The 24,708-nt window shown below is 42.7% G+C and overlaps 2 protein-coding genes across 3 annotated transcripts; both read left to right on the top strand.

Moving 5' to 3' along the window:
• The first annotated feature begins 1,292 nt into the window (after positions 1–1,292).
• Positions 1,293–17,982, top strand: med14 (mediator complex subunit 14). 2 transcript variants are annotated; one of them, XM_080412755.1, is made up of 29 exons: positions 1,293–1,678; positions 2,504–2,530; positions 2,637–2,742; positions 4,699–4,872; positions 5,389–5,518; positions 5,845–5,973; positions 6,357–6,464; positions 8,294–8,426; positions 8,539–8,689; positions 8,795–8,906; positions 9,274–9,399; positions 9,491–9,569; positions 9,654–9,813; positions 10,040–10,234; positions 10,367–10,501; positions 10,756–10,832; positions 10,933–11,093; positions 11,239–11,385; positions 11,671–11,915; positions 12,413–12,682; positions 13,051–13,300; positions 14,075–14,197; positions 14,487–14,666; positions 14,827–15,065; positions 15,177–15,356; positions 15,628–15,735; positions 15,863–15,988; positions 16,694–16,883; positions 17,269–17,982. In XM_080412755.1, the coding sequence occupies exons 1-29, from the start codon at positions 1,506–1,508 to the stop codon at positions 17,340–17,342; spliced, it is 4,308 nt and encodes a 1,435-aa protein (XP_080268881.1). In that variant the 5' UTR covers positions 1,293–1,505; the 3' UTR covers positions 17,343–17,982. The 2 variants fall into 2 exon arrangements, with proteins under 2 accessions (XP_080268881.1, XP_080268882.1); XM_080412756.1 differs by lacking the exon at positions 14,075–14,197.
• Positions 17,983–19,055: 1,073 nt separating this feature from the next.
• On the top strand, positions 19,056–21,270 carry LOC308073288 (uncharacterized protein; the record flags this gene model as incomplete). The annotated part of the gene is made up of 5 exons (XM_080412166.1): positions 19,056–19,116; positions 20,000–20,118; positions 20,542–20,602; positions 20,919–20,986; positions 21,151–21,270. 5 exons carry the CDS (start codon positions 19,056–19,058, stop codon positions 21,268–21,270), a joined length of 429 nt encoding a protein of 142 aa, XP_080268292.1.
• Between the last annotated feature and the right edge of the window lie 3,438 nt (positions 21,271–24,708).

Raw genomic sequence — 24,708 nt, 5'->3', positions numbered from 1 at the left:
TTTTATTTTACACTCTCAAGAGTTAAAGATCTATGGGTCCATTTGGTTACCAACTCTCCATCGTTTAGCTGGGGACCACCTGGAACCCCCTCAAGGACCACTGGTGGTCCCCAGACCACTGGTGTAGAGGGTGAACAGCACGGTTCCTTGGGGTGTGCTGGTGTTTCTCACCAGCACATCTGACAGGCTGCCCTGCATGATGTGGTCTGCTGGTGGTGAGGTAGTCTATAATCCAGACCACCAGGCCATGTTCCACCTGCATCACTGTTTCTCAGCTAGGTAGAGTGGCTGGATGTGTTTAAGGTGCTGGATAAGTCAAAGAACATGACTCAGTCTCACACAATGTTGTTGAACCACAGGTGGAGCAGGTATACAGATGATGGCATCATCCAGGTGTGAAGCCCCCCTCCCCCTACCCCACCCCCCTCCAGTCTGTTTTTCCTTGGCTGCCCCCAACTCGTTCTTCAGCTTCTCAGGGAAAAATAGATCTTAAATTAAGTGTAAATTAAATCTGACTGAAATTATGAATGCATGATCAACTAGGTAATAAGGCGTGTCTTCTCCTCCGCGTCATCAGCGCCCATACCCTAGGTGGGGTTGGCGAAAGGGCCTACTCTGTGTGGAGTTTGCATGTTCTCCCCGTGTCTCATAGGGTAGTTAATACCCTCACAAAAAACATGTAGTAATCCTGGTCACTATATTGCCTCCCCCTGGACAGCCGGGGCGCCTGATGGAGGGAAAGGGAACGTGTTCCTTCCACGCGCTACGTCCAACCAGGGAAACTCCCCCCTGTCAGGTGACAAGAAGGTCAGTTGGCTCTCATGCATTGAAGGAGGCATGAGCTCGGCCCTGACCTCCCTAGGCTGGTGGGGGGAGTGTAGTGCCCAGGATCACTTAGAAAATTGGCACCAGGTGAAAAAAAGGGTTACAAAAGAGGTACCACACGATAACACACATTTTCTGCCATACTGTTTGGACTTGAGATATCCATACATAGTTAATAGTTTATATGAGATTTTAAAAACAATGAATAGGGGATATACAAAATATCCTAGTGGGGGTGGTAATAGCGGAATTTGAGATGACTATGTGCATTGTAACGTAGGCTATCATGCGTTATGCCGTGCGTTACAATCATGCTAAAGCCAGACATTACAGACAACCATAGAGAAGAGCAGAGAAGACTCAGAAGAGGCACCGCGTCAGGGACAGGAAGGAGTTGACTTGTAAATGGTTCCATGTCCGGGTTTTCCCTTCCACCGGCAGACTTGTGATCATTCTCGACAGCAAAGATGGCGGTTGTACAGCGTTTTTCGTAATGAGTTACTGAATAGGGTGAATTTAGCTCGTTTTCTATCGAACAAGTCAACAAAGGCCAGCGAAACTTATTCAGAAGAAGAAATGTTGTAGAATACGTGAAACCTGTTTTCACTGGAAGTTATTACGAGTCGCTGGTTTTCTTTTTTATGTGTGCATCGCTTTAGCTCCCGTATTGTCATTGTAAAATGGCTCCAGTGCAGATCGGATCAGATGGGCAACTGGTCCCGCTTGGGGGACCAACCTCTGGTCCCCAGCCTCCTCCACCCGGGGCCCCGGCCACACAGGGCGTCCGATTGAGCCTGTTGATTGAGTTTCTACTTCAGAGGACCTACCACGAAATCACCCTGCTAGCTGAACTGTAAGTAGCCTAGGCCTAAACGTGAAAGCTAAGATGGGTAACTAAGCTAACCAGCCAACTAACTCTTACTGCAAATGTATAAAACGTTGTGTATGCTTTTCCACTGTACTGTCAGTGTCTCCCCCAGTCACTGTTTTTTTTTTTGCTGGGTTATTTGCCGATCCAAGAGTTTGGTAGATACAGTTTGTTATACAATTTACAGTTTATCAGACGTTCTTATCCAGAGCGACTTCAGTAAATGGCATGAACCCTAGTCAACAAACGACAGGGTAAATACTATAGTCACATAAGTAGAGAGAGAACAATGTAGAGCTTCAAACAGCTAGGATACCAGGTAAACATCAAACCTAGCATCTGTACTACTCTAAACTACATCTAAATAACATTCTTAGCATTTGTGGTTAAGCAAAACGAATCAAATGACAAAAACATAACGTGAACAACCAACTAGCCCCCATCTGTGACCTCCCCCACTACTGTAGATTGAGTCCCAGAGCTCAGAGAGCTGCAACGAAGGGGGAGGTCACAACCAATGAGCTAGCTAGATTAGAATAACTACTATCTATAGATGAGATCAAGGAATACGTCTTAATCAATGATCATTGATTTGTCAATACTCCTCTAATAGTTTCATTTGTGTTAGTGTGTCTGGTAAATGAGTTTTGAGTTATGAGAATTCATGGTATCAAACTGTACTCCTCAGAGCATGTTAACTGGAAAGCCTTTTAAATATAATTTCTGGTCAACTAGACACCTTAGGCTGTTACTGAACTTTGCTGAGCGTGATGTGATGATAATGATGATTTGGTGTCCTCCTCCTTACAGACTTCCCAGAAAAACGGACATGGAGAGGTAGGCTTTCTCTACGAACCAAAACACACATTATTGATGACATATTCTGTTAAACTATATATATATATATTTGTTGTTGTTGATGTAAACCCCTTTTTCCTTGCAGGAAAATTGAGATTGTCCAGTTTGCCAGCCGTACCAGGCAGCTTTTTGTGCGCCTCTTAGCCTTGGTGAAATGGGCAAGCAATGCTGGGAAAGTTGAGAAATGTGCGGTACGTAACAATACTTTCCACAAGATATTCACTTATCTTACATTAAAGGTAGGGTAAGTGATATTTTTGGGTTAAAACAAAAAGTATTTTGTTAAAAGGTTAAAGCACTATATTCTGATAGTAATCATTGCTATAGAGCTCTTTAATAAACAGAAAATTCATTTTCCGGTAGGTGTCAAAATCTCAGCCAATCAGGAGAAAGTACCCATTTTTAAGCTTCATATTATAGTGTTCCAGTTCCAATTTTGCCTGCTCATTTCTTAGTGTCATCACTTCCAATTTCACTTGTTTAATCTATATCCTGATTGAGTTCTCTATCCTGATTGGATAAAATTGGAAATTAAACTGAAACTGAAAATAAAATGCATTTTCTGTTTTATAAACAGCTGGAGAGACAAGGAGACTCCTTTTACTGAACAAACACTCTATAGCAATGAGTACTATCAGAATATAGAGCTATTTAACACTTATTTTAACCAAAGAAAATCACTTACCCTACATTTAAATTCAACCTTATTTGTCACATAACGCCCTTAAAAACTATTGGTAGTGAAATATATTTTGGTCAACTCCATGGATAGTGAACAAATAAAACAAGACTAAGATTAAAGAGCATAAGGGCATAGTACATATGTGCATATACGGTGTCGGTATGTGTTTGATAAATGATCAGCATCACCTTTTTAGGATTTACATTTTGTTTAGATAAGAAAAAAACATACAATTACAAACCAAAGACATCAACCCAATTACAATAAAAAACACCATACAGAAATAAAAATACAGACGGAGACAAAAATTATGAGAATACAGGAAAAAATAACTATATACTATACTATATATATATTACTCCCTTGATCGCGCCAATGGAATAGGGGAAGCACTCCCTCCTCTCCATCTGCAGCAAGGATTTGGTAAGGAATATAGTAGCGTGTATTGAAAAAAACAATACTGCAACTGTGGAAGAAAAAATATTGTAACTAACTGCATTCACTGTGACTATAAAGAGATGGTAGTCTCTTCCAAAACTGAACATTATTCTGGAGTTTGTCAAGGAGGAGTGCAGTTCAGTTCATTTAGGGAGCTCTATTTCTTGGTAATCACGATCCCCAAATAAGTGAGTTTCTAAGTGGGAGCTGTTTCATCCATCTAACATGCATTAACTCACTTTTATCCCAAATAACTTAATTGTTACCTCCAATATTAGTGGATCTGTGGTTGGGTAAAATACAGCATACAGCTATTGCCTATGGTGTCTCGCACTCCCAACTGTAGGATGATTTCACATTATATGGGGCATAAACACTATGATAAATCTGTTAATGGTAGGGATGCAAACTATCGCTTAAATCATGAAGCGATAGTTGATGAACCTATATCAATCGATTCATTGATAAGCAGTGATTTGGGGACGCATCCAATGTCAATTGCAAGGGGAGGAGCGCTACCCTGGTTTTTACAAGCACAGGGTGGTTGGTTACAAAAAACTTGGATTTGATTGGTTCTGGCCACACTTAGAAAAATTTACTCATATGTCTCTCCCCGGACCTCCAGTCCACTAGGGGGCGAGACAAAAATGTAATCTACATACAGCGAAATCTTGTTTGTAGTATATTCTCTATTGAAGCCATGTATTCCAACATTCACAACTCTTATAGGGATACGATATAATTTAGTAAGAGCCTGCAATGTTAGTGTTGCGAACATTCAGGGCATACTTGCCAGCACTGGCCTATATATGGAGATCCTGACAACCCAGTGTCCTCAGCGACGCTCGAAGATCATCTTAACTATCTCTAGAGTACCAGGACGACTAGCTGGCCGTACAACCCAGCTAGGCCTCACAGTGGCTCTTGAGTCCGGTTCTAAACAACCAGCCGATTATCAGTTTAACAGTTAGCACAACACACTGTCCATTCACAATTTCTAACTGTCGTATCCATGTATTTATAACAGATGATCTCCAGCTTCCTGGACCAGCAGGCCTTCCTCTTTGTGGACACAGCTGACAGGCTTGCATCACTGGCCAGAGATGCTCTGGTACATGCCCGATTACCCAGCTTTGCCATACCCTTCGCCATTGACGTTCTCACTACAGGAACCTATCCTAGGTTGCCCACATGCATAAGGGTAAGTTTCTACTTTTTTAGGATTCCTCATACAATCCCACTAATGTAGGAGCTGTTTTTGTTTCTTGTTGGCAACATGTCATATTATTTTGTGCTGATATAGCTTGCAGTATTATTTTGGATACTTGGTGGCGTTCATTAGATGCACATAGTTGACAGTAAATGGAAGGCACGGGAAGGAGTGCACACAGTTCTCACCAGACCAGGAAGAAGGCAATATGCTAAAACTGCCAGAATTGGAACTAAACTGCAAAGAATGACTGGAAAATGTGTTATATTGGGTCTGTGTAAGATCAGTCCTACCTGCTGTGTACGAATGGAAACTGCTAAATGAAAAAAGAAAAAAATTGCAGATACAAATAGCCCATTAGTCAATAACCAGACTTGACTTACAGTTGTTAAGGCAAACTATTATATTTACTGTAACTATATTATATATTATATATTATTAGTATATTATACAAGTGGTCTAGTTTGTCAGCTTACTGTTGAGTGTTTTGTGTGCATTTGAATATAGGATAAGATCATTCCTCCAGACCCCATTACTAAGGTTGAGAAACAGACTACACTGAACCAGCTCAATCAGATTCTACGACACCGCCTCGTCACCACAGACCTGCCTCCCCAGCTAGCCAACCTCACAGTGGGTAAGTCGCTTTTGTACACACCATATTATGGGGATGGTTAATATATCGATATTGTGTGATATGAGACTACATCATCTGGGATTTGGGTTTTAAAGGCTGCATTACAGAGTAAAGTGATTCGAAACTTACTTGTCTGTTCTAGCTGTTTACTTTTGACCACTTAGTTATTTTATAAAGTGTTACTGATGATTATTTATAAAAAAAAATCTTGTGAAAGCACCAAGGTTGTGCTGTTGGAAGGTTAGTTGGCAAGTCTGGTCAGTCAGCACACATTTAGGTGAAAACTATGATGAGAACCTTGAAATTGTGTCTGTGTGCGTCTCCAGCTAATGGACGTGTAAAGTTCCGTGTGGAGGGGGAGTTTGAGGCCACCCTGACAGTAATGGGAGATGACCCAGATATTCCCTGGCGGCTGCTGAAGCTGGAGATCCTGGTGGAGGACAAAGAGACTGGAGGTGAGATGGATACAACTCTGTTGCACACAAGCCAAGGAGAGACTGGGAACGAGGAGTGTGTTTGGGGTGCCTAGACACCACTACCTTCTGTTTGCTAATTTCTTGACTCTCCCTCACTTCTCTGATTAACCCTAGCATCCCTATTTTGTGCATGTCATCATAGGCACACATTTCTAAAAGAATTCCCATATTTCAAAATGTATATATTATTTCAAGAATTGCACATCTAGAAGCTCGCATCGTGACACGTTGTGAGCTTGTAGATCGGGTATTTTTGCTATTCGTAATACAACTAAATACACAGGGCTTATGTGGTAAAAGTTTCTGTTAATCTTTCAACCACCCCATTTCCTCCAACCATCTATCTTCCTCTTTACTGACAGATGGCCGAGCCTTGGTGCACAGCATGCAGGTGAACTTCATTCATGAGTTGGTGCAAGCTCGACTATTTGCAGATGAGAAGCCCCTGCAGGACATGTACAACTGCTTACGTATCCTCCTCACTGTGTATGGTGCAAGGTTTCCGTTAGCCGGTATATACTGGCCATTGACCGATAAAATGTTTAATTGGCCGTTAATTATAAACATCACCGGCCACCGTGGCCGACTGGGAAAATGCTGTTATTGGGCTATTTTATCATTTAAGCCTATGTTTGATATTATTATTTGGATAAAGTAACACAACATTGCAATACGTAGTTTACAACCATTAAAACCTGTCCCAGCAGGCTGCTGTGCGCTGCAGTTCTCTGAAAGATCAGCCTATTGTACAATGGTGTTATATATGTTATGTTAAAAATATATGTTAAAAATATCAGACCTACAAGCTCACAACACGTCGCAACGTGCCGCGTTGTGAGCTTGTATGTCTGCTATTTTCGATACACAACACCGTCTTGCGGCGAAGCACAAATCAAGCTTTACACGGCTGCTTTTCTCTCATGCTGATCAGCGCTGACCTTTTGTAAGTTGTAACAAGGGACAGGGCCATCCTGGTCAGGTGACGTCCAGTCCAGCCAATGAAATTGCCTGGAAGTATAAGTAATGCGTCTGTGATCACGCCAGGGGGCGCATGACAGGGACCCGAACTCTTATGGGTCTTGGATATTATACAACGTAACAAGGTGTAATGATTAGTTGGGTGCACGTATCTGCAAACACGCATGTGACGTTAATTATATTATGGACGATTAATTTATTCTTTGACCGGAAAAATATAATCCTGTCGGTCAAGGTAGCCGGCCTGAAAATTGCCTAGCGGAAACCCTGGTATGGTGTATGTGCGTGTGTGCATGTGCTTTTGTGCCTGTGGTGTGCGTGTGTACCTATGTGCTCACACCCACATGCACAGATAAACAGTTTCTTTGTGCCCTGCAGCATCTTGGATCGGGGCCCAGTCTAATGTGAACTGCTGCAGTAAGGCCACCCTGTGTATGTTGGAGCTTATAGAGTATCGACTGGTCAAGCACTAACGCACACTGCATCCTAATGAGCCACACAGCTGCAGAGTTCCTTCTGAATTCTCATTTCCATCATTATAGCCCATCAACACAAAGTGATTTCTGTTAGATGGCAACTTCAGGAAAATCACAGATGGGAATTTACTGTGTACAAAGTACTGCTACCGCCATGCCAACTAGAGAAAGCATCACATAGCGCTTGTATTATCATGACATTTGTCACATTTTACAGGGAGTGTAGTTTCCGTGTTGAATCAGTGGGACAGTATTACACATCAGTTGGCCACATCCACACGTCTCAGTGGCTAGCCTCGCAAGTCAGTCTCGTTTTTTCACTATTGCTTCATTCAACAGAGCCGGCCGGATGCCATGGCATTCTTGGCATATCAGGAATAAACAGACAAAGGAACAGACACTCTCTTGCAGCAACAGGCGTGGCTCCTCCCTTTTTACCCCGGAAAGTACATGCGTGCATTCAAACTGTGCATTGGCTTACTAGTCCATCAGGTGCAGGGGGCAAACAACAACAGCTTGTTAGCTTTCATGCTAACATCAAAGTCCTTAATCAAGCATGCAGCAGAGCATGGCCATGCTAATCCCAATACTAATCAGAGCATCTCAGCTCTGCCTCCCCTGCACCAAACCTAGTGATGCAGCTTACCCTCTCAAAGAGTTGCCTGTGTTCAGCACAAATAGCCCTTTAATGGGTGGTGTTTTTTTGTTTTTTTTACAAACCGGGTATTAGTGTGTGTGGGAAATGTGTTTGTCTGTGGATGAGTGTGTTCTGAATATAGAGGGTGTGATGTGTGTGGGTATTGGTGTTTTCCTATGCCTTATATCTTCCTTAACCCTGTGTTAAGACTCCTTCTGCCTATCTCTTCAACTGGAAGTTCTCCACTCCCAGACCCAAATGTTGTACAGAGAGCGCTGGGGAGACCTGGTGCAGGTGGAAAGATACCTGCCTGCCAAATACCTCACACTCGCCGTCTGGAGGTAAGATGGAACTAAATTATATGGGGGGAAAAAAACTATTCTGTTGGTTGTATACGGTACCGTTTCCATCTCATCTTCCTGTCTTACTCTCTTTCTCTCTTCAACCTTTCAGTCAACAAGTCTTGGGTAGGAAAACAGGCACTGCTGCAGTGCACAAAGTCACCATCAAGATCGACGAATCAGATGTCTCCAAGCCGCTACAGATATCCCATGAGCCTCCTCTTCCTGCCTGTGACTCAAAACTCATGGAGAGAGCCATGAAGGTGCATTGAACAGTGATAAAGATGTTTCTCATTGAACATCAAAGTACAATATGGGCATTTTGAATAAGTCTTGCTTGACTGTTATTTCTTGTCCTGCTCCTGTAGATTGATCACCTGTCCATAGAGAAGCTTTTGATCGACAGTGTACATGCCCGCTCTCATCAGAAGCTGCAGGAATTGAAGGCTATTCTAAAGGCCAGCAATCCGAGTGATAACTGTAAGAGTCTACAGTAAACTCCTGTCATTTCTACAGTAGAATAATTCTATAGTGAACTCTTATCTCCTTTGTCTATGACAACAAATTAAGATATCTCATTGTAACAAATGTGTAAAATATTGCTTGACATAAGCTTACATAAGACATAAGATTTTCTATATGCAGGATTGTTCAGATATTTGCTACACAGCCCTGCCCTCCATAGGCCAGTCAGCATTATCTTGTCAACAGAAGATTGCTGTGCCAGTGCCAAGACATGTGACATTTGGGATTTCCAAGATATAATTTATGAATGCACATGGGACACAGAGAGGAGGATGCATGTATGTGTTTTCTTATTGTTTGTCTGTTTTTTTTTGTATTTCAGCTTTTATTGAGACAGCATTACCGACTCTGGTCATTCCTATTCTGGAGCCCTGTGGTCGCTCAGAGTGCCTGCATATCTTTGTAGACCTGCATTCAGGGATGTTCCAGCCCATGCTATATGGAATAGGTAGGTAAAGAGCAAACGCAAAAGAAAAACTTAAATTAACTGAGCATTGGTATGTTTTTCATCACTAAACCTAAAAATCCTCTCTCTACAGACCAGTCCATGCTGGATGACATCGAGAAGACCGTCAACGATGACATGAAGCGTATTATATCTTGGCTACAGCAGCTTAAGTATGTTCACCCCCTGAAATTATAGACGGATAGGAATTTGAAATGTGAAATTCTTTAGAATCTTATCTCTTTCTCTCTGTCCAGGTTGTGGTTGGGTGAGCAGCGCTGTCGACAGTCTGTGAAGCACCTCCCCACCGTGTGCACCGATATCCTCCACCTCTCCAATGCCACTTCTCATCCTGTAGGCAGCTTATCGAAACACAAGCTCTTCATCAAGCTCACGCGACTACCACAGTACTATATTGTGAGTTCCTCATTCATGATTCATGAAATCAATGGCAGTCCTTTACAAAATATAACACAATCACACCTTTGCTTGCGCTTTTCCATTATTCCTTTATCATCTCTGTCTTCCACGGTTCTATCATCTCTGTCTTCCTCGGTTCAATTATCATCTGTCTCTCTCTCTCTTATTTTCTTTCTCTAATCTCTTTGTCTCCTTCCCACTCGTCATCTCTCCTTACCCATAGGTTGTGGAGATGTTGGATGTGCCTGGCTGTCCTACAGACCTACAGTACAAGTACTCCTTCCTCTCCGTGTCGCAGCTGGAGGGCGATGAAGGACCTCCATGTGCCCAGCTTCTGCAACACTTCAAACCCAACGTGGAGCAACTTGTCCAAGACACCATGTCAGGGAAAGGGTTCCGCCCCGGAACAAAGAGGAAGGTAGATATGTGTAGAAGATTATAGGATAAAGTCAGTTTACTGGTATTATGATTTATCGGTGGCTTAGTATGAATTAGCTTCATTTGATGTTCTGTATGTTGAGATTACATTTCTCTGTGTGTTGTGCATTAGATGTCTGGAGAGCAGGGGGCCCTGGAGCCAAAGAAGCCCAAGCGATCTGGAGAGATGTGTGCCTTCAACAAGGAGCTTGCTCACCTAGTGGCCATGTGTGACACCAACATGCCCTTCATTGGCCTCAGAGCAGAGGTATGTCCCCATATCTCTCTCTCTCTCTGACTGGACTACGCTTGAACAAGCTCCTCGATTTTCTTGGATAAGAACTAGTTTAATCAATTCCGGTTCCCATTTCCTCTCACTCTCGGGTGTATAAGGTTATTCTCTAACCATCTTCCTCACCATCGTCTTCACATCAACACATCTGTCCTTGCATCTAATTTTCCCTCCTCATGGTTCACCAGACTAATGTGCGTATCTGTCGATGTGTGTGTGTGTGTGTATAGCTGTCCAGCATGGAGATCCCCAACCAAGGAGTCCAGGTGGAGGGAGACGGATGCAGTCACGCTATACGCCTTCTCAAGTTAATACACACACAAGCAACACCTTCAAACTATTTCAAGAAACGTTGCTGAAAATATGCTGACCGCAAAATCTCTTTGCATATCTCTCCCTCTCCCTAGAATCCCTCCCAGTAAAGGGGTAGGAGAGGAGACCAGGAGAGCTCTAGAACGCTCCCTGCTGGACTGCACCTTCCGCCTGCAGGGCAGGAACAACCGCACCTGGGTGGCTGAACTGGTGCTGGCCAACTGCCCTCTAAACAGCACACACAGCAAGGAGCAAGGTGTATAAATACACATACAAAGCTCTCACCTCTGACTATCAGGACCTGTTGAGTTCTGACTGTGTGGTTTCTAGTTACTTTTCTTTTGTTTTCCAACACATTGTCTCAGCGTCTAAATGTGACATCCCTCTTTTCGTCCAATCAGCCTCGACGCGGCATGTATACCTGACCTATGAGAACCCTCTGTCAGAGCCAGTAGGCGGGAGGAAGGTGGTGGAGATGTTCCTCAATGATTGGAGCTCCATCAGCCAGCTCTACCAGTGTGTCCTTGACTTCTCACGAGCGCTACCAGGTGTGTGTCTGTTCAGACCTAACAAGTTCTGTAGATCACTAACTTTGCTCATTTGTCTATAGGGAAATTAAATGCTTGGATGCACACAGCTTTTTTTATATATATATAATTATGTATTAATTATATTTAACCTGGGAAGAGTCATTGAGATTAAATCAACATAGGCAGCTGTGCAAGTCAATACATCAAAGACAAGTGCACAACTATTCACATCGTCAAATGGAATGAATGAATACCAAACCATGAAAAGACTAATCAAAACATTATGCACAATTATGATTCCAGACATGCCGTCGTACCTGAGCCTGTTCTCTGAGATCCGGCTCTACAACTACAGGAAGCTGGTGCTGTGCTACGGCAGCACCAAAGGCAGTTCGGTCACCATCCAGTGGAACTCCAGCACCCACCGCTTCCACCTGGCTCTGGGCACAGTGGGGCCCAACTCTGGCTGTTCCAACTGTCACAATATCATTCTGCACCAGCTGCAGGAGATGTTTAACAAGAGTCCCAATGTCGTACAGCTGCTGCAGGTACACATGGGTGTGGTTCTGCTGCTGCAAGGGACTTTTCAGTGAAGGCATTTTGTTTTCACATTTTTCCCCCATGTTTCCCACCCGGCTAAATCCCCCACATTGTGCACATTACATTGTGCACATTACACACACATACATGCAAACATGGAAGCCGTTTTGCTCTCTCCCTTGTGGATGGGATTGGCTGGGACTTTTGCGAAAATCCCGCAACAGTCCGCAGGCTAAATGTCAAAGCAAACTGTGTTACATTTTTGGGATTCTTGGATAGAATTTATGTCAAAGAACCCCAAAAAAGACCAAAGACAATGAAAAAGTGAGATTTCATGTCAGGCGTATTCATACTTTCTTGCAGAGAAAATTACACTGTAAATATTTTGTCAAGGAACTACAAGTTACTGTTGACTCATGACTTGTACTCTCCCTGTCTAGCCCCCCTATACCTTCTGTCGGACCTTGCTAATAGGCTTGACTTTCCCGTCCACTGTGTTCCCCAGGTTTTGTCCGACACACAGGCCCCTCTAAATGCCATCAACAAGCTGCCTACAGTGCCCATGCTGGGTCTGACCCAGCGCACAAACACAGCCTACCAGTGTTTCTCCATCCTACCCCAGTCACCCACGCACATCCGCCTGGCCTTCCGCAACATGTACTGCATAGACATCTACTGCCGAAGCCGAGGGGTGGTGGCCATTCGAGACGGTGCCTACAGCCTCTTCGACAACACCAAGATCGTAGAGGGCTTCTACCCGGCCCCAGGACTCAAGGTATTGTCAGAGTTACGAAGTGCTGTATCTTAGCTTGGATAGGCGATGACTCTCTACCGAAGGGACCTGGAGATAAATGCCTTTACAGACACGGGGCTCAGTGTCTGTTCCTGTTAACCCTAGTTCTATTTCATTCCTTCTGACCGCCAGAGGCAGTGTTTTCAACACCTGGATATCCAGGTGTTGAAAACACTGCCTCTGGCGGTCATCAGGAATGAAATAGAACCTTAGTTATATGCATAACTCTCATTTTTCCTAGACCGTCTTTACACACAGCAGGCATTGTGTGTTGCAAGCTACACCTTAAACTTTGTCTTTATCATGTTCTTCATTTTCCTCTCCTCTTGCTTATGTTGCCTCCATTGCAGACATTCCTCAACATGTTTGTGGACAGCAACCAGGACGCTCGCAGACGCTCCGTCAACGAAGATGACAATCCGCCCTCGCCGGTGATGGCCGGCGCAGACGTGATGGACACCCTGATGAACCAATTGCAAGCCCAGCAGCAGCCAATGAGAGGTGGTCCGGGAGGGGTTTACCCGCCACTCACGTCGCCACCAACACCTTACCACACCAACGTAGCTCCATCACCCTCCATGATGCCCACCCAGTCGCCAGGTAAAGATACCACGTGGAGCTTTGTTTGGGATTTTATTTTTTAGACGGACTGAAGAGGAAGTCTGCGTGTGTGTTTGTATATTAAAAGGCAGAATTGTGCCATGTGCTATGCATTTCATTTATTTATTTATTGCCGCCTGAGCTTGTCAGCCCACCATAAATCAAATCATTCTATTTTTCAGTCCTTCAGTTCACACTCATCAGCCACCCTGTCTTGCTTAAAGGATAAGGCCGGCATAGGTTTTTTTCTTATTGTCAACACAACCTAAGAAATGTCCAAGACCAGAAAATGCATAAGTAACAATGCAACAATGGAGTTCTATGATTTCCGGGATATATTTGTTTTGGCAAGATGGCTATACTTTAAGAAATGCATTTTTCGTTCTTGGATTTTTTTTGTAGTCTATGTTGATGATGATAAGAAAAACATTTAGCCACTTCGTCCTACTTATGTGTATAAAAGTCAAAGATTATAAGAGATAATGCATGAAAGTGTGTGCCCTTTTTGATTGTAACATGAGAATCAGGTGTTTATGTCATAAACATTGGACACACGCCTCATTGCCTAGAAGGTAGAAAGCATGCAGCCAGTCCTGCTCCTTCCACCCCGCACCGTCTCAGTCCCCCCCCCCCCCCCCCCCCCACTCTCCCAGCCAAAAGCCACCGCCCGCTGCCCAGCTGTAGTGTGTGTACATGATGTTGTGTACATGTTTGCGAGGAACTTGTCAAACTTCTACTAGAGTCTGACGAGCCCTTTGGTGTGCATGTGTGCAGGGACCATCCATACCTCTGGCTCCCCTAGTGGAGCATTGAGGGCACCCTCTCCCTTTGGTCCTACCCCGTCTCCTTCCTCTTTGGGGATAGCCATGGGCCAGACAAGCTTTGCCAGCCCCCACGGTAAGTGGCAGGGTTGCAGAAAGAGCTGACAAGGGGGTTAATTCTAATCTGCAGTCAGCTGGGCTGGGCAAGGACTGGCTAGGAATGGACTGACACTATCTAAACTAGTGATATTTTGTCTCGTCACTGCTTGGCCTTAGGGCAGTGCCACACAGAAGTTAGCTAGCCCACAACAATAGGTGTTATCAAGTGGATCAACAGTGGGCACACTGTAGTGCATGCATTTGGATATTTCTTGTGTTGTAGTAAGTGAAGTCCATGTGGCTGATGATGACTACCTTTTGCCCAGGTGCTCTAGATCCCAGTTCTCCATATGCCATGGTGTCTCCCAGCCAGAGGGGCCAGTGGCCAGGCTCTCCCCAGGTCCCAGGGCCTTCCCCAGGTACCGCACGTATGCATGGAATGTCCCCTGGAAGCGCATCTCTCCACTCGCCCATCCCTGACCCTCATTCTCCGCGTGCTGGGACCAGTAAGCATTGCTCTCTCCGTACCTCATATCATCACAGATATGCCTGCGGATTATTTTTGTGTGTCCTCAGACAAAACTATGAGATGAGAAACACACAGGTTCATTTACCAGCAGCATCTTGATGGCATACTAACTTAATGTGTGTGTGTTGTTTGCTCAGGTTCCCAGGTCATGCCCAGTAGTATGCCTCCACCCCGTAAGCTACCTCAGCGCCCATGGGCTGCTTCTATCCCCACCATCCTCACCCACAATGCCTTGCACGTGCTCTTGCTCCCCTCGCCCACGCCCTGCCTGGTGCCGGGTCTGGCAGGGAGCTACCTCTGCTCTCCACTGGAACGCTTCCTGGGCTCTGTCATCATGAGACGCCACCTGCAGAGGATTATCCAGCAAGAGCCCAATGTGAGTGTGGCACAGCTCAACAGTGCTTATGTAGAGTTTCTTTCTCCTTCTATTCATCCACTTCTTAAACTTTCCATCGTTTCTTTGCTAATTCATCCCTCCCTCCTGCAGCTGTCCATCGTGAACTCCAACGAACCAGGCGTGATCATGTTCAAGACGGAGGTGCTGAAGTGTCGCGTGGCTCTAAACCCAAAGAACTACCAGACGCTGCAGCTCAAAGTCACCCCGGAGAACGCTGGCCCCTGGTCACAGGAGGAACTACAGGTTCTGGAGAAGTTCTTTGAGACACGGGTAGGTGCTGGTTCTCCACACCAGATGACCACTCACACAAACACATTCTTGAATTTAACCTTGTGTGTAAATGAAGTCTGACCTTCTTTTTGAATGTATTTAACCAGTAAGAAACCCATTGAGATTAAAATAGTCTCAAAACAAATAAGTGTATGGGTGACAAAAAGACAATGACATAGGACAAGTCCCCAGGACCTTTTTGTGGTATCCTTTTAGCCTAAATGTTTTACTTCACCTTTGTGCATTCATTCCCTTGTGTCTTCTGCTGCAGGTGGCTGGTCCTCCTTTCAAGTACAACACACTGAATGCCTTCACCAAGCTACTAGGGGCTCCCACTAACATTCTGAGAGACTGTGTACGCATCATGAAGCTCGAGCTGGTCAGTGGCGCTATGTGCGATTGTTGCCTTGTATGGTCACACATATTTTCTTCTTTTTTTGGTAAATATTTTAAGTGTATAATTCTCTGCTTATCCCCCCCCACACTGTCCCTGTCCGTCCCTGCAGTTCCCAGACCAGGCAAGCCAACTGAAGTGGAACGTCCAGTTCTGTCTGACTATCCCGCCCAGTGCACCTCCCATTGCCCCTCCTGGAACCATCGCTGTGGTGCTCAAGTCCAAGATGCTGTTCTTCGTACGTTTCAGCACCACTACATTACATTATATACATCCAAAGATTACAGATTCTGCACAACTGTAGATAGTTTGATTAATTAACAATATATTTTGTTTTAAGCTGGAAAGATAAAAAAAAAAAAGCTGCATCTACCCTGATAAAAATATAACTATTGTACACATATCATCTCGCATGTTATAATAATCGTTATTGTGAAGAATACTGTGCATCTTCATATCCAGCCGTGAAATTAAATCAGCAATGAGAATTAAATATAAATGTAAAGGGTGTATGTTGCATACACAGTAAAACCAATTTTTACATTTGTACACTCTGTTAAATTAAAACTGCAGTCCAGAACTTCTTTTAGTGAATACAACTTTATTTTGACCTACAGTATATGTTAAGAGTATGTTAATACAATATAACTAACACAACTGCGGTCGTTGGAGGTGGCCTCCCTTGTCTAATATTGAGAAATTTAAACCCAGTGTTCGGGTAGGAGCACAACTGGTTAAAAAATGTAGTACTGCCGGAAGCTCAACACGCAATATCTCCCCTGGCCAAGCGGGCAGGGGAGAAATTGCGTTTCCACCTGGGTTCCAACCCCAGAAATGACATAAATATACCGGACTGTGGCTTTAACAAAGTGAGGATTTTACTGTGTTTAAGAGCTCTTTTCAAAATGTGTTCACCCTGTGTCCTCTGTGCTCTGTCCCTCAGCTCCAGCTGACCCAGCGTATCCCTGTGCCCCAGGAGCCTGTGAGTATCATCGTACCTATCGTGTACGACATGGCCACCGGCCTGACTCAGCAGGCTGACATCCCCAGACAGCACAGCTCCTCTGGGGCTGCAGCACTCATGGTCTCCAACATCCTCCGGAGGTTCAACGAGCTGCACCCCGCCAGACAGGGTGAGGCCTCACACTGGCATGTGCACAATTCACTCTCCACAATGCAATTTGCAAAGATGGAAAGAACAAAAAACGGGTTTAGTGTTTTATGCCCCTTTTAACCCTAACTGCTCCCTGGGTGCTTTATTAATGGCACTTTCCCATTGCTCCTAACAGGTAGGATGGGTTAAATGCAGAGGACAAATTTCACTTATGTATAAATGTACTGTGACCTTATTATTATTATTATTATAATGAATGAACATAATATGAGAAGGTTGCTGTTTAGCACTGACACAACAGAAATGTGAGCAAATTAAATGGGCCTACTGGCAAACAATTTTACACTGATGTTACTCGTCTTTGTTGACAAAAGAACAAATATATATATTTTTTCCCCCCTCAGGTGAATGTACAATATTCGCCTCTGTTCAAGAGCTGATGGCCAACCTCATACTGCCCCCTGGTGGTGGTCGCTAGTAGCAAGAACACAGCATCCGCTGATACCAGAGCCCAGTGGGACAGAGTCTGCTCCCTCACCAGGGATATTTCCATTCCCAGGGTCAGATGGAGTAAAGGTGACGAATAACTGGAGTTCCAAGATGTCATAATGCAACATATCCCCCCTCTCTGCTTCAACCAATGGACTTCGGACTTGATGTACAGTTCCTATAATAAAAGCCAGTGAATTATGCAGAATTGTAAAACACATTTATTCTTGATAAAAGCTAACATGTCATTCAAAGAAACAACTGTTGCTACAGAGGTGTATCTTAAAATGCAACAACTGATGCAAAAGAATATAAAAGTGTTTCTGTTCCCAGAGAGGATTATATAATTGAAAATATGGTTGTTAACCAAAAGATGTATATTGTTGTATATTTGAGTGTTGAACAGAATCCTACGCAGTTGAGTTAGATTTTTGATAGAAATTGTCTTCACATTCTTTTTTATAATGCCAGATCAATACCATTGTGGTATTGGATATATTCTTTGGTAGCACACTATTTAAATGTCTTCTTCCCTTTACTATGTCAAGACCTCAACCTTTTCAGTTGAAGCTGTCACTTTGAATACTGTAAAACTGTGACAAACTTTATAAACCAGCTGTATTTTATTATGACTGCGTTTGAGTCCTGAGTGAATAATCAGAGACTCCTTGTCTGTCTTTGATTACTATTTAATAAACCAAGCCTAAACCTGACCTTCGCCTTCAGTGCAATTTTGAGGTACTTAAACTTTACTCGAGTATTTCCAATTTTCAGTGCTTTCTACTCCAGTACCAATATTATACTTTTACTCTACTACAATTATTTTAAAACTTTAGTTACTTTATAGATTTTGATTATTATTACAAAACATACATTAACCACTTAAGCTCTGTATACATGTTGGCCATTTGAAAATAGCCGATCTACAAACTCACGATGCGTCACGAGCTTGTAGATCTGCTATTTTCAAAAGACTTATACATTTTATATAAGAAAACTTGTGAAATTGGACATTCTGCATAAATAGCTACTTTCTACTTTTGTTAGTTTAAATACATTTTGATACCAATACTTTTGTACTTTTGCTCAAGTAATTTTTTATTACCTGACTTTTACTTGTAACAGAGTATTTCTACGTTGCAGTATCGATACTTTTACTTAAGTAAAAAATGGGAGTACTTTTTCCACCACTGGATTCAGGACAGGTGCCTTCCAGCATCCTGTGGTCCAAAACATGACATCATTCTGAATGCCGGGTGGGCTTCTATCAGGGAGGCGTTCAAGACAGCGAATCTGTTGCAATGGGTGTGGTGGAGTCTGTGGACATGTGGATTCACCAAGCGATCAAGTGCCTACGTGAATATACCTCAATGTTTTGGGATTTTAAACATTTTCTTCAGTGAGCTACGTTTGCCTGCACTTGATGCATTTTTGCATTGTGCGCGCGAAAACCTTTTTATTGGCATCCGCTTCGCCCATTCTGAACGTTTAGCTCCTGAACGCACCCCGCTTGCGTTATAGACAACAAAATAGTTACGATTCAGATTTCGACAAAACACTACAAAACTCAGGGCCTATTCTCCTATTTTTCAAGAACTATTAGACGTAAACCACAGATGCATAGGATCTCATTTATGTATTTAGTTCAGCTCATCGTCATAATACTGCGATAATCAATCATTCACACCCAGCAGGTCACATAATGGCAGTAAGCATCTCTGAACCGCTCTCCCATCCCTGCGTTTATCACGAGAAATTTAAAGGTAAGTCTCATCGTCGCCGACTGAATTTATGCATTTGTTGTTCTACTTTAAGACAATGGTGCCATGTAATTTTTTTTAAATTATTATTATATTGAAAATAACGTTATTCATTCTGGCGGAATAGGCACATAAGATGAGGTTCCCCCTATTCTCTCCACAGAAACGGGCTGCACCTTATTTCAGTTCGGTCCAGATACTCCTCTGTCCTCCTCATTCGTTCACTCTTCTTCTCCATTGATCTCATGCCATGGAATGATTTAACGCTAAATTCTACTGATCGTGCGAAGCCCGTGGGCAGTGGTGGAAACTGGAAAGTAACCAAGTACATTTACTTAAGTACTGTACTTATGTACAATTTTGAGGTACTTTTACTTTACTGGAGTATTTCCAATTGTTTATAGCCTACTTTTACTTTTACTCCACATATCAGAGGCAAATATTGTCCTTTTTGCCCCACTACAATTATTAAAACTTTAGTTACTGGTTACTTTGTAGATTTTTATTATAATTACCAAACACCATTTGAAAATAGCAGATCTACAAGCTCACATTGCGTCACATCGCTATTTTCAAAATATCTTTTATACATTTTGAACTGGGACGTTCTGCACAATGAGTACTTTAACTTTTGGTACTTTAAGTATATTTTGATGCCAATACTTTTGTACTTTTATGCAAGTACATTTTGAATATGGGACTTCTACTTGTAACAGAGTATATCTACAATGCAGTATTGATACTTTTACTTAAGTAAAACATTTGAGTACTTTTCCCACCACTGCCCATTGGAACGTGTGAGGCAGGCGGAAAGGGGAATTGTCAGTGCCGTTGGCACTGACATGCTTGACAATGACATATCTTGTTTTGTATCACTTGTGGTCAGTTGAACTGCAGCTGAAGAGACCTCTGATGCCCATTCAGTTAAGTCCTGAACAGGTGGGTCTGGAGATGTTGTGTCTGTGTGGACAACTAGACCTCCTCATCAGGGCACAGGTTCAACAGGTATGACACAAAACACAACAAACATATAGTCTATGTATGCAAGTCATTTCAAATAGTAGAATAATCTCTCTCTCACACACACACACACACACGCACACACGCACGCACGCCATATATAGCCTATAGTCTACATACATACATACATACATACATACATACATACATACATACATACATACATACATACATACATACATACATACATACATACAGTACATACATACATACATACATACACACACACACACACACACACACACACACACACACACACACACACACACACACACACACACACACACACACACACACACACACACACACACACACACACACACACACACACACACACATAAATATATAGCCTATACATTACACACGCATGTATGTATATACTCAGATTCACCAACTTTAATGTTGAAGTTTCAGGAGCAGTTGAGCCAGGACTGCAGTCCAGAGGAGTCAGACACTTTCCAGGTTCAAGGTCAGCATTTTATTTTATGTCTTTGTTATGGGGGGGGGGGGGGGGGGCTTTCTTGTCTTTATTGTCACATAGTGGCCCCTTTTCCACCGGGGTTGAACCGGTTCCGTAATTTTTTTCCCGCCTAATTTTGAATTCGTTCAGAGTGTTTCCACTGAAAATTAATTGGTTCAGAACCCTAAATTAGTCTAGCAAGAGTCTTAAAACCCTTATGATATTATCTCCAGTGCATTTTCAACCCTTCATCTACAATGGTATTGTTGAGCACAACTTGAAAAGGGCCCACATGAATAACAATATTTGTGCTACGACCACACAGGAGCAGAAATCCTTGACCAAATGCTGCAGTGCCTTGAACATCTACCAAAGCCTATGCCACAACTGGAGGTATTACACATCTAAAATTACAGTCCAACTGTTTTAATGCCATGTCATGGATTGCTTAAGCATTAAAATATAGTAAGTTAAATAAGACAACTGATTACAGGTGAGGTTACTGTCAAACACTGGTGGTGAAATGATTAGGCTGTTTATAAATGTGTCTCCACTAGGACTACTTGGATATAGTTGGTCTGTCGGCCATGTTTCCCCGCGTGGAAGTGTTCCTCATCCAAGGTAGCCCAGTGGACATGTTGGAGCGACCACCCGTGGATGGTGAGGGGTTCATATAAAGATCTAATGTTAACCTTTGTCTCCAGATTGTCTGGTATTCAGGAAGATAAAACAATGAACCTTGACAAAACCTTCATTACTTAACTAGGAACACAACTCACCCAGAGGGTTGCTAGAATCGTATAAAGACTGACACAATATAGTGAATTCATAGCGAAATTCTATCTACATTGTCACATCAAGTCTGAGACATATCTGAGTCCTGTCATGCATGTTTCCTTTTTATTTTTTTAAGAGGAAGAACTCAAATGCTTTATCGTAAAGAAGTATTCTCAGTCAGTCCTTCCAAGATCAATGTTCGAGATACCAAAGCACCTTTCTGTGTCCTAAACTTATCCAATCTTTTTTATATATCCTTTTTTAACCAGGTAAATTAACTGACAACCATCATTTAAAATAACAACACATTGCAAAATCAATATGTATTACAAAAGAAAGAATGAAGATGAAATACATTAAGAGGACGGCAAGGTGCGGTACCAACAAGATAGAACAGGAAACAACAAACATGTAGCAGGCCAAGCACATGTGACACAGGTTTACAGGTTACGTAATTGAGGAGACACTTGATTTTATCCTTAAAGGCAGGGAAGGACACAACGTCATGATTTTTGAAGTTCATTCCAATCTTCATCTCAACTTCAACTTCAACTTTATTGTCACATCACAGGTTTACAAGTGCAAAAAAAAAAGTGGGTGAAATTATCTTTGGTACAATCGGAGGCAGCAGAGAATCAGAATCAGATTCAAAATCTGTTAATCAACTAGGTACAACACGCATGAGATGCCAGAAAAAAAACGACAAAGTCAATAGGCAATGACTGTATGTTCACATACTGTATGAGATGTTTTACTTGGTGAATTTATCTTACATTTGAATTGGAAGAGAATTGGAAGAAGCCAATAGGAGATGTGGGCCTTTGGGAAATGGCATTGTGTGTAATGATGACAAAGTTCATAAAGGAATAATAAAGGTTGCAATGTGTGTTGAATGGGATACCATCTGTGTTCTAGAATACTTCTCCCACATTGCCAAACTCAACCAGCTTCTAGTCCTATGCCAACAGCTAGAGGAGGATGTGAGGCACCTTGGAAGCCACAAATACATTGCCCACCAGCTCTCAGTCATCTATGTGAGAAAATATATTGAGCTATAATCTTTTCCATGTCTGTATTAAGGTTTCTTTACCTGTCAGTCACCATGTATTTCTAAATTCAACTTTCTTGCAGCACATAATCTGCTCGTTTAGAGGAATCCGGTGTTTGTCTGAAATGAAGAAAGACATTGAGGCCAACTTCAAAGAGATGAAACAGTCTCTGGTGACAGAGGAAGGCTCCAAGCAGGAACCACAGTTGGCAGCACCCTACATCAGCTGGTAATAGAAAATCAAAATATTGTATGTAGAAAACAGATTTTCCTCTTGGTATAGTTCTGCCTGACTGTATTTAGTGCAACTTTAAACTGATGTGTATCTATGTGTGTTCCTTAAAGGATATTGGAAATAACTCAGACCATAACGTCACTTGTGTCATCGCTACCAGAGGAGCTGACAGAAGACCTTAGCCTGCCCATGGCTTTTGTGTCCCAGTTCTTGTCCTGACTAATCCTATAGTCCCATCTAACCAGCTTGGAAGTGGTTTTGTTGCAGTAGGGTTCCAGGGGTCTCCTGGATCTAAATGAAGGAATGTGCTATTGAACTGACTGCAAACAACACAGGGTCTAATAACGATGAGGCTTCCATGTGGATCTCAGACGTCCAGTGCCGGATTTATAGGAGTTGAGGCCCGTGGGCTAGAGTAATTTTCGAGGCCCCCCTGGCGCGCATGCTTGCCCCCTTTGCGCGCGCGCGAACATTTTTCGGGTTATTCGGGTTATTTTTCTTTTAATTTCGGGTTTAATTCGGTTATTTCGGTCCAATTTGATCGTAAAAAAAAAAAATTGATCATAAAAAATAAAATAAAATATTAATATTCTTTTTTTATTTATTTTTTCCAAAAAAATCGGAGGCCCCCCCAGTTGGAGGCCCGTGGGCTGCAGCCCACCCTAGCCCAACGGTAAGTCCGCCCCTGCAGACGTCAAATGGCCAGTCTATGATGTCAGTCATCTACATAGATGTCAGTACTATGACATCAGTCATCTCCATATTTGGGCAAAGTGTCAGCCCAATCTGACCTCCGCTGACTTCCAGTACAAAGTTAGAGTTCTAAAGAGAAATATTCACAATATGTGAAAAAAAGAAAGAAAATAATAATCCAGGTGTGTACACACACACACACACACACACACACACACACACACACACACACACACACAGTCTTCTAATCTAGACAGCTCACCCCAGGAGTTATGTCATAAAAAGGTGCTAACATTACTGATCAATGACGGATTGTATACTGGATTTACACAATCTGAAATCTGAACTGTGTGAAAATTGATGTAGGCCTAGGCCTTGTAATTCCCTGCAATGACACTTGAGTCATGTTTCTGTATTTTTACCAAAATGACAATAAAATTGTATGCAATAGAGATCTCTATTTCATGCAATTGCCATGATTTAACATGAACATTACTTGACTAAATGTGGCATTTGAATTCTTCAATAGGTTACTCACTTTTAAATGCATGATCAGCTCTTCCTGCCTTTTGTTCGACTCTCACAAATGGTGTTTGAATCTCACACTAGGCGTCATAATTTATTAGCTGCTTGCTTTCGCATAGGTTAGGTTTAGGAATAAGGTTAGGTTTAGGCATAGTTTACTGAGGTTACGTTTAGGAATACCAGGTCGCGACTGTTCCGAGGTCGCCGGATTTGCCCCGGGGCGACTGTGTTTTGGGGTGAGCGTTTTCGTATTCTTCGCATTCAATTAGGTTTTTGTTGGTGAGATATTATTGCTACATTTACCAGCAATTAGCCTACAGTTCTGGATTGTCACATATTTCAGAAAGGGGGAAATCAGCGATGTTTGTTGTTCACCGTTGCTTAGCAACAGTGCTATTGCATGATGGCATTCCCACACAGCAGAGGAGAGGTATGTCTCTCGTCTCAGAAAGTGTTGCCAAGTTGTGCGAGAGAAATAAGCAACCAGGTCTATGAAAACAAGCCCAAAAGAAGCGACTAGGCTACGGCTATTTGAAAATAGCAGATCTACAAGCTCACAACGACACGTTGTGAGCTTGTAGAGCTGCTATTTTCAAAAAAAGAAAAAAAAAGAGAGGTCATTTTGCAACATTTAAAAAAACATTTTAACAATACAAATCTTGTATTGGGGGTCCCTGGCATCAACTATTTACAGATGGGGGGTCTGCAGACAAATATATATGAATTTGAGGGTCCTTGACACCACTGGTTTAAACAACATTACACAACAAGCCCAAAATAAGCAACCACACTTTAAAAACAAGCATTACAAAACCGCAACCCGCAACTACCAATATT

This window comes from Gymnoscopelus braueri (assembly GCF_963280865.1).
Source record: "Gymnoscopelus braueri genome assembly, chromosome: 18".
Taxonomy (NCBI): domain Eukaryota; kingdom Metazoa; phylum Chordata; class Actinopteri; order Myctophiformes; family Myctophidae; genus Gymnoscopelus; species Gymnoscopelus braueri.
The sequence above is the reverse complement of the archived record's forward strand: the minus strand, read 5'-3'. Positions and strand labels throughout refer to the sequence as shown.

Coding starts and splice junctions, on each gene's coding strand:
- med14 (XM_080412755.1), top strand. CDS start 1,506: ATGGCTCCAGTGCAGATCGGATCAGATGGGCAACTGGTCCCGCTTGGG. Junction 9,570..9,653: donor TCTTGGCTACAGCAGCTTAA/GTATGTTCACCC, acceptor CTCTCTGTCCAG/GTTGTGGTTGGGTGAGCAGC. Junction 10,833..10,932: donor CACGCTATACGCCTTCTCAA/GTTAATACACAC, acceptor CCCTCTCCCTAG/AATCCCTCCCAGTAAAGGGG.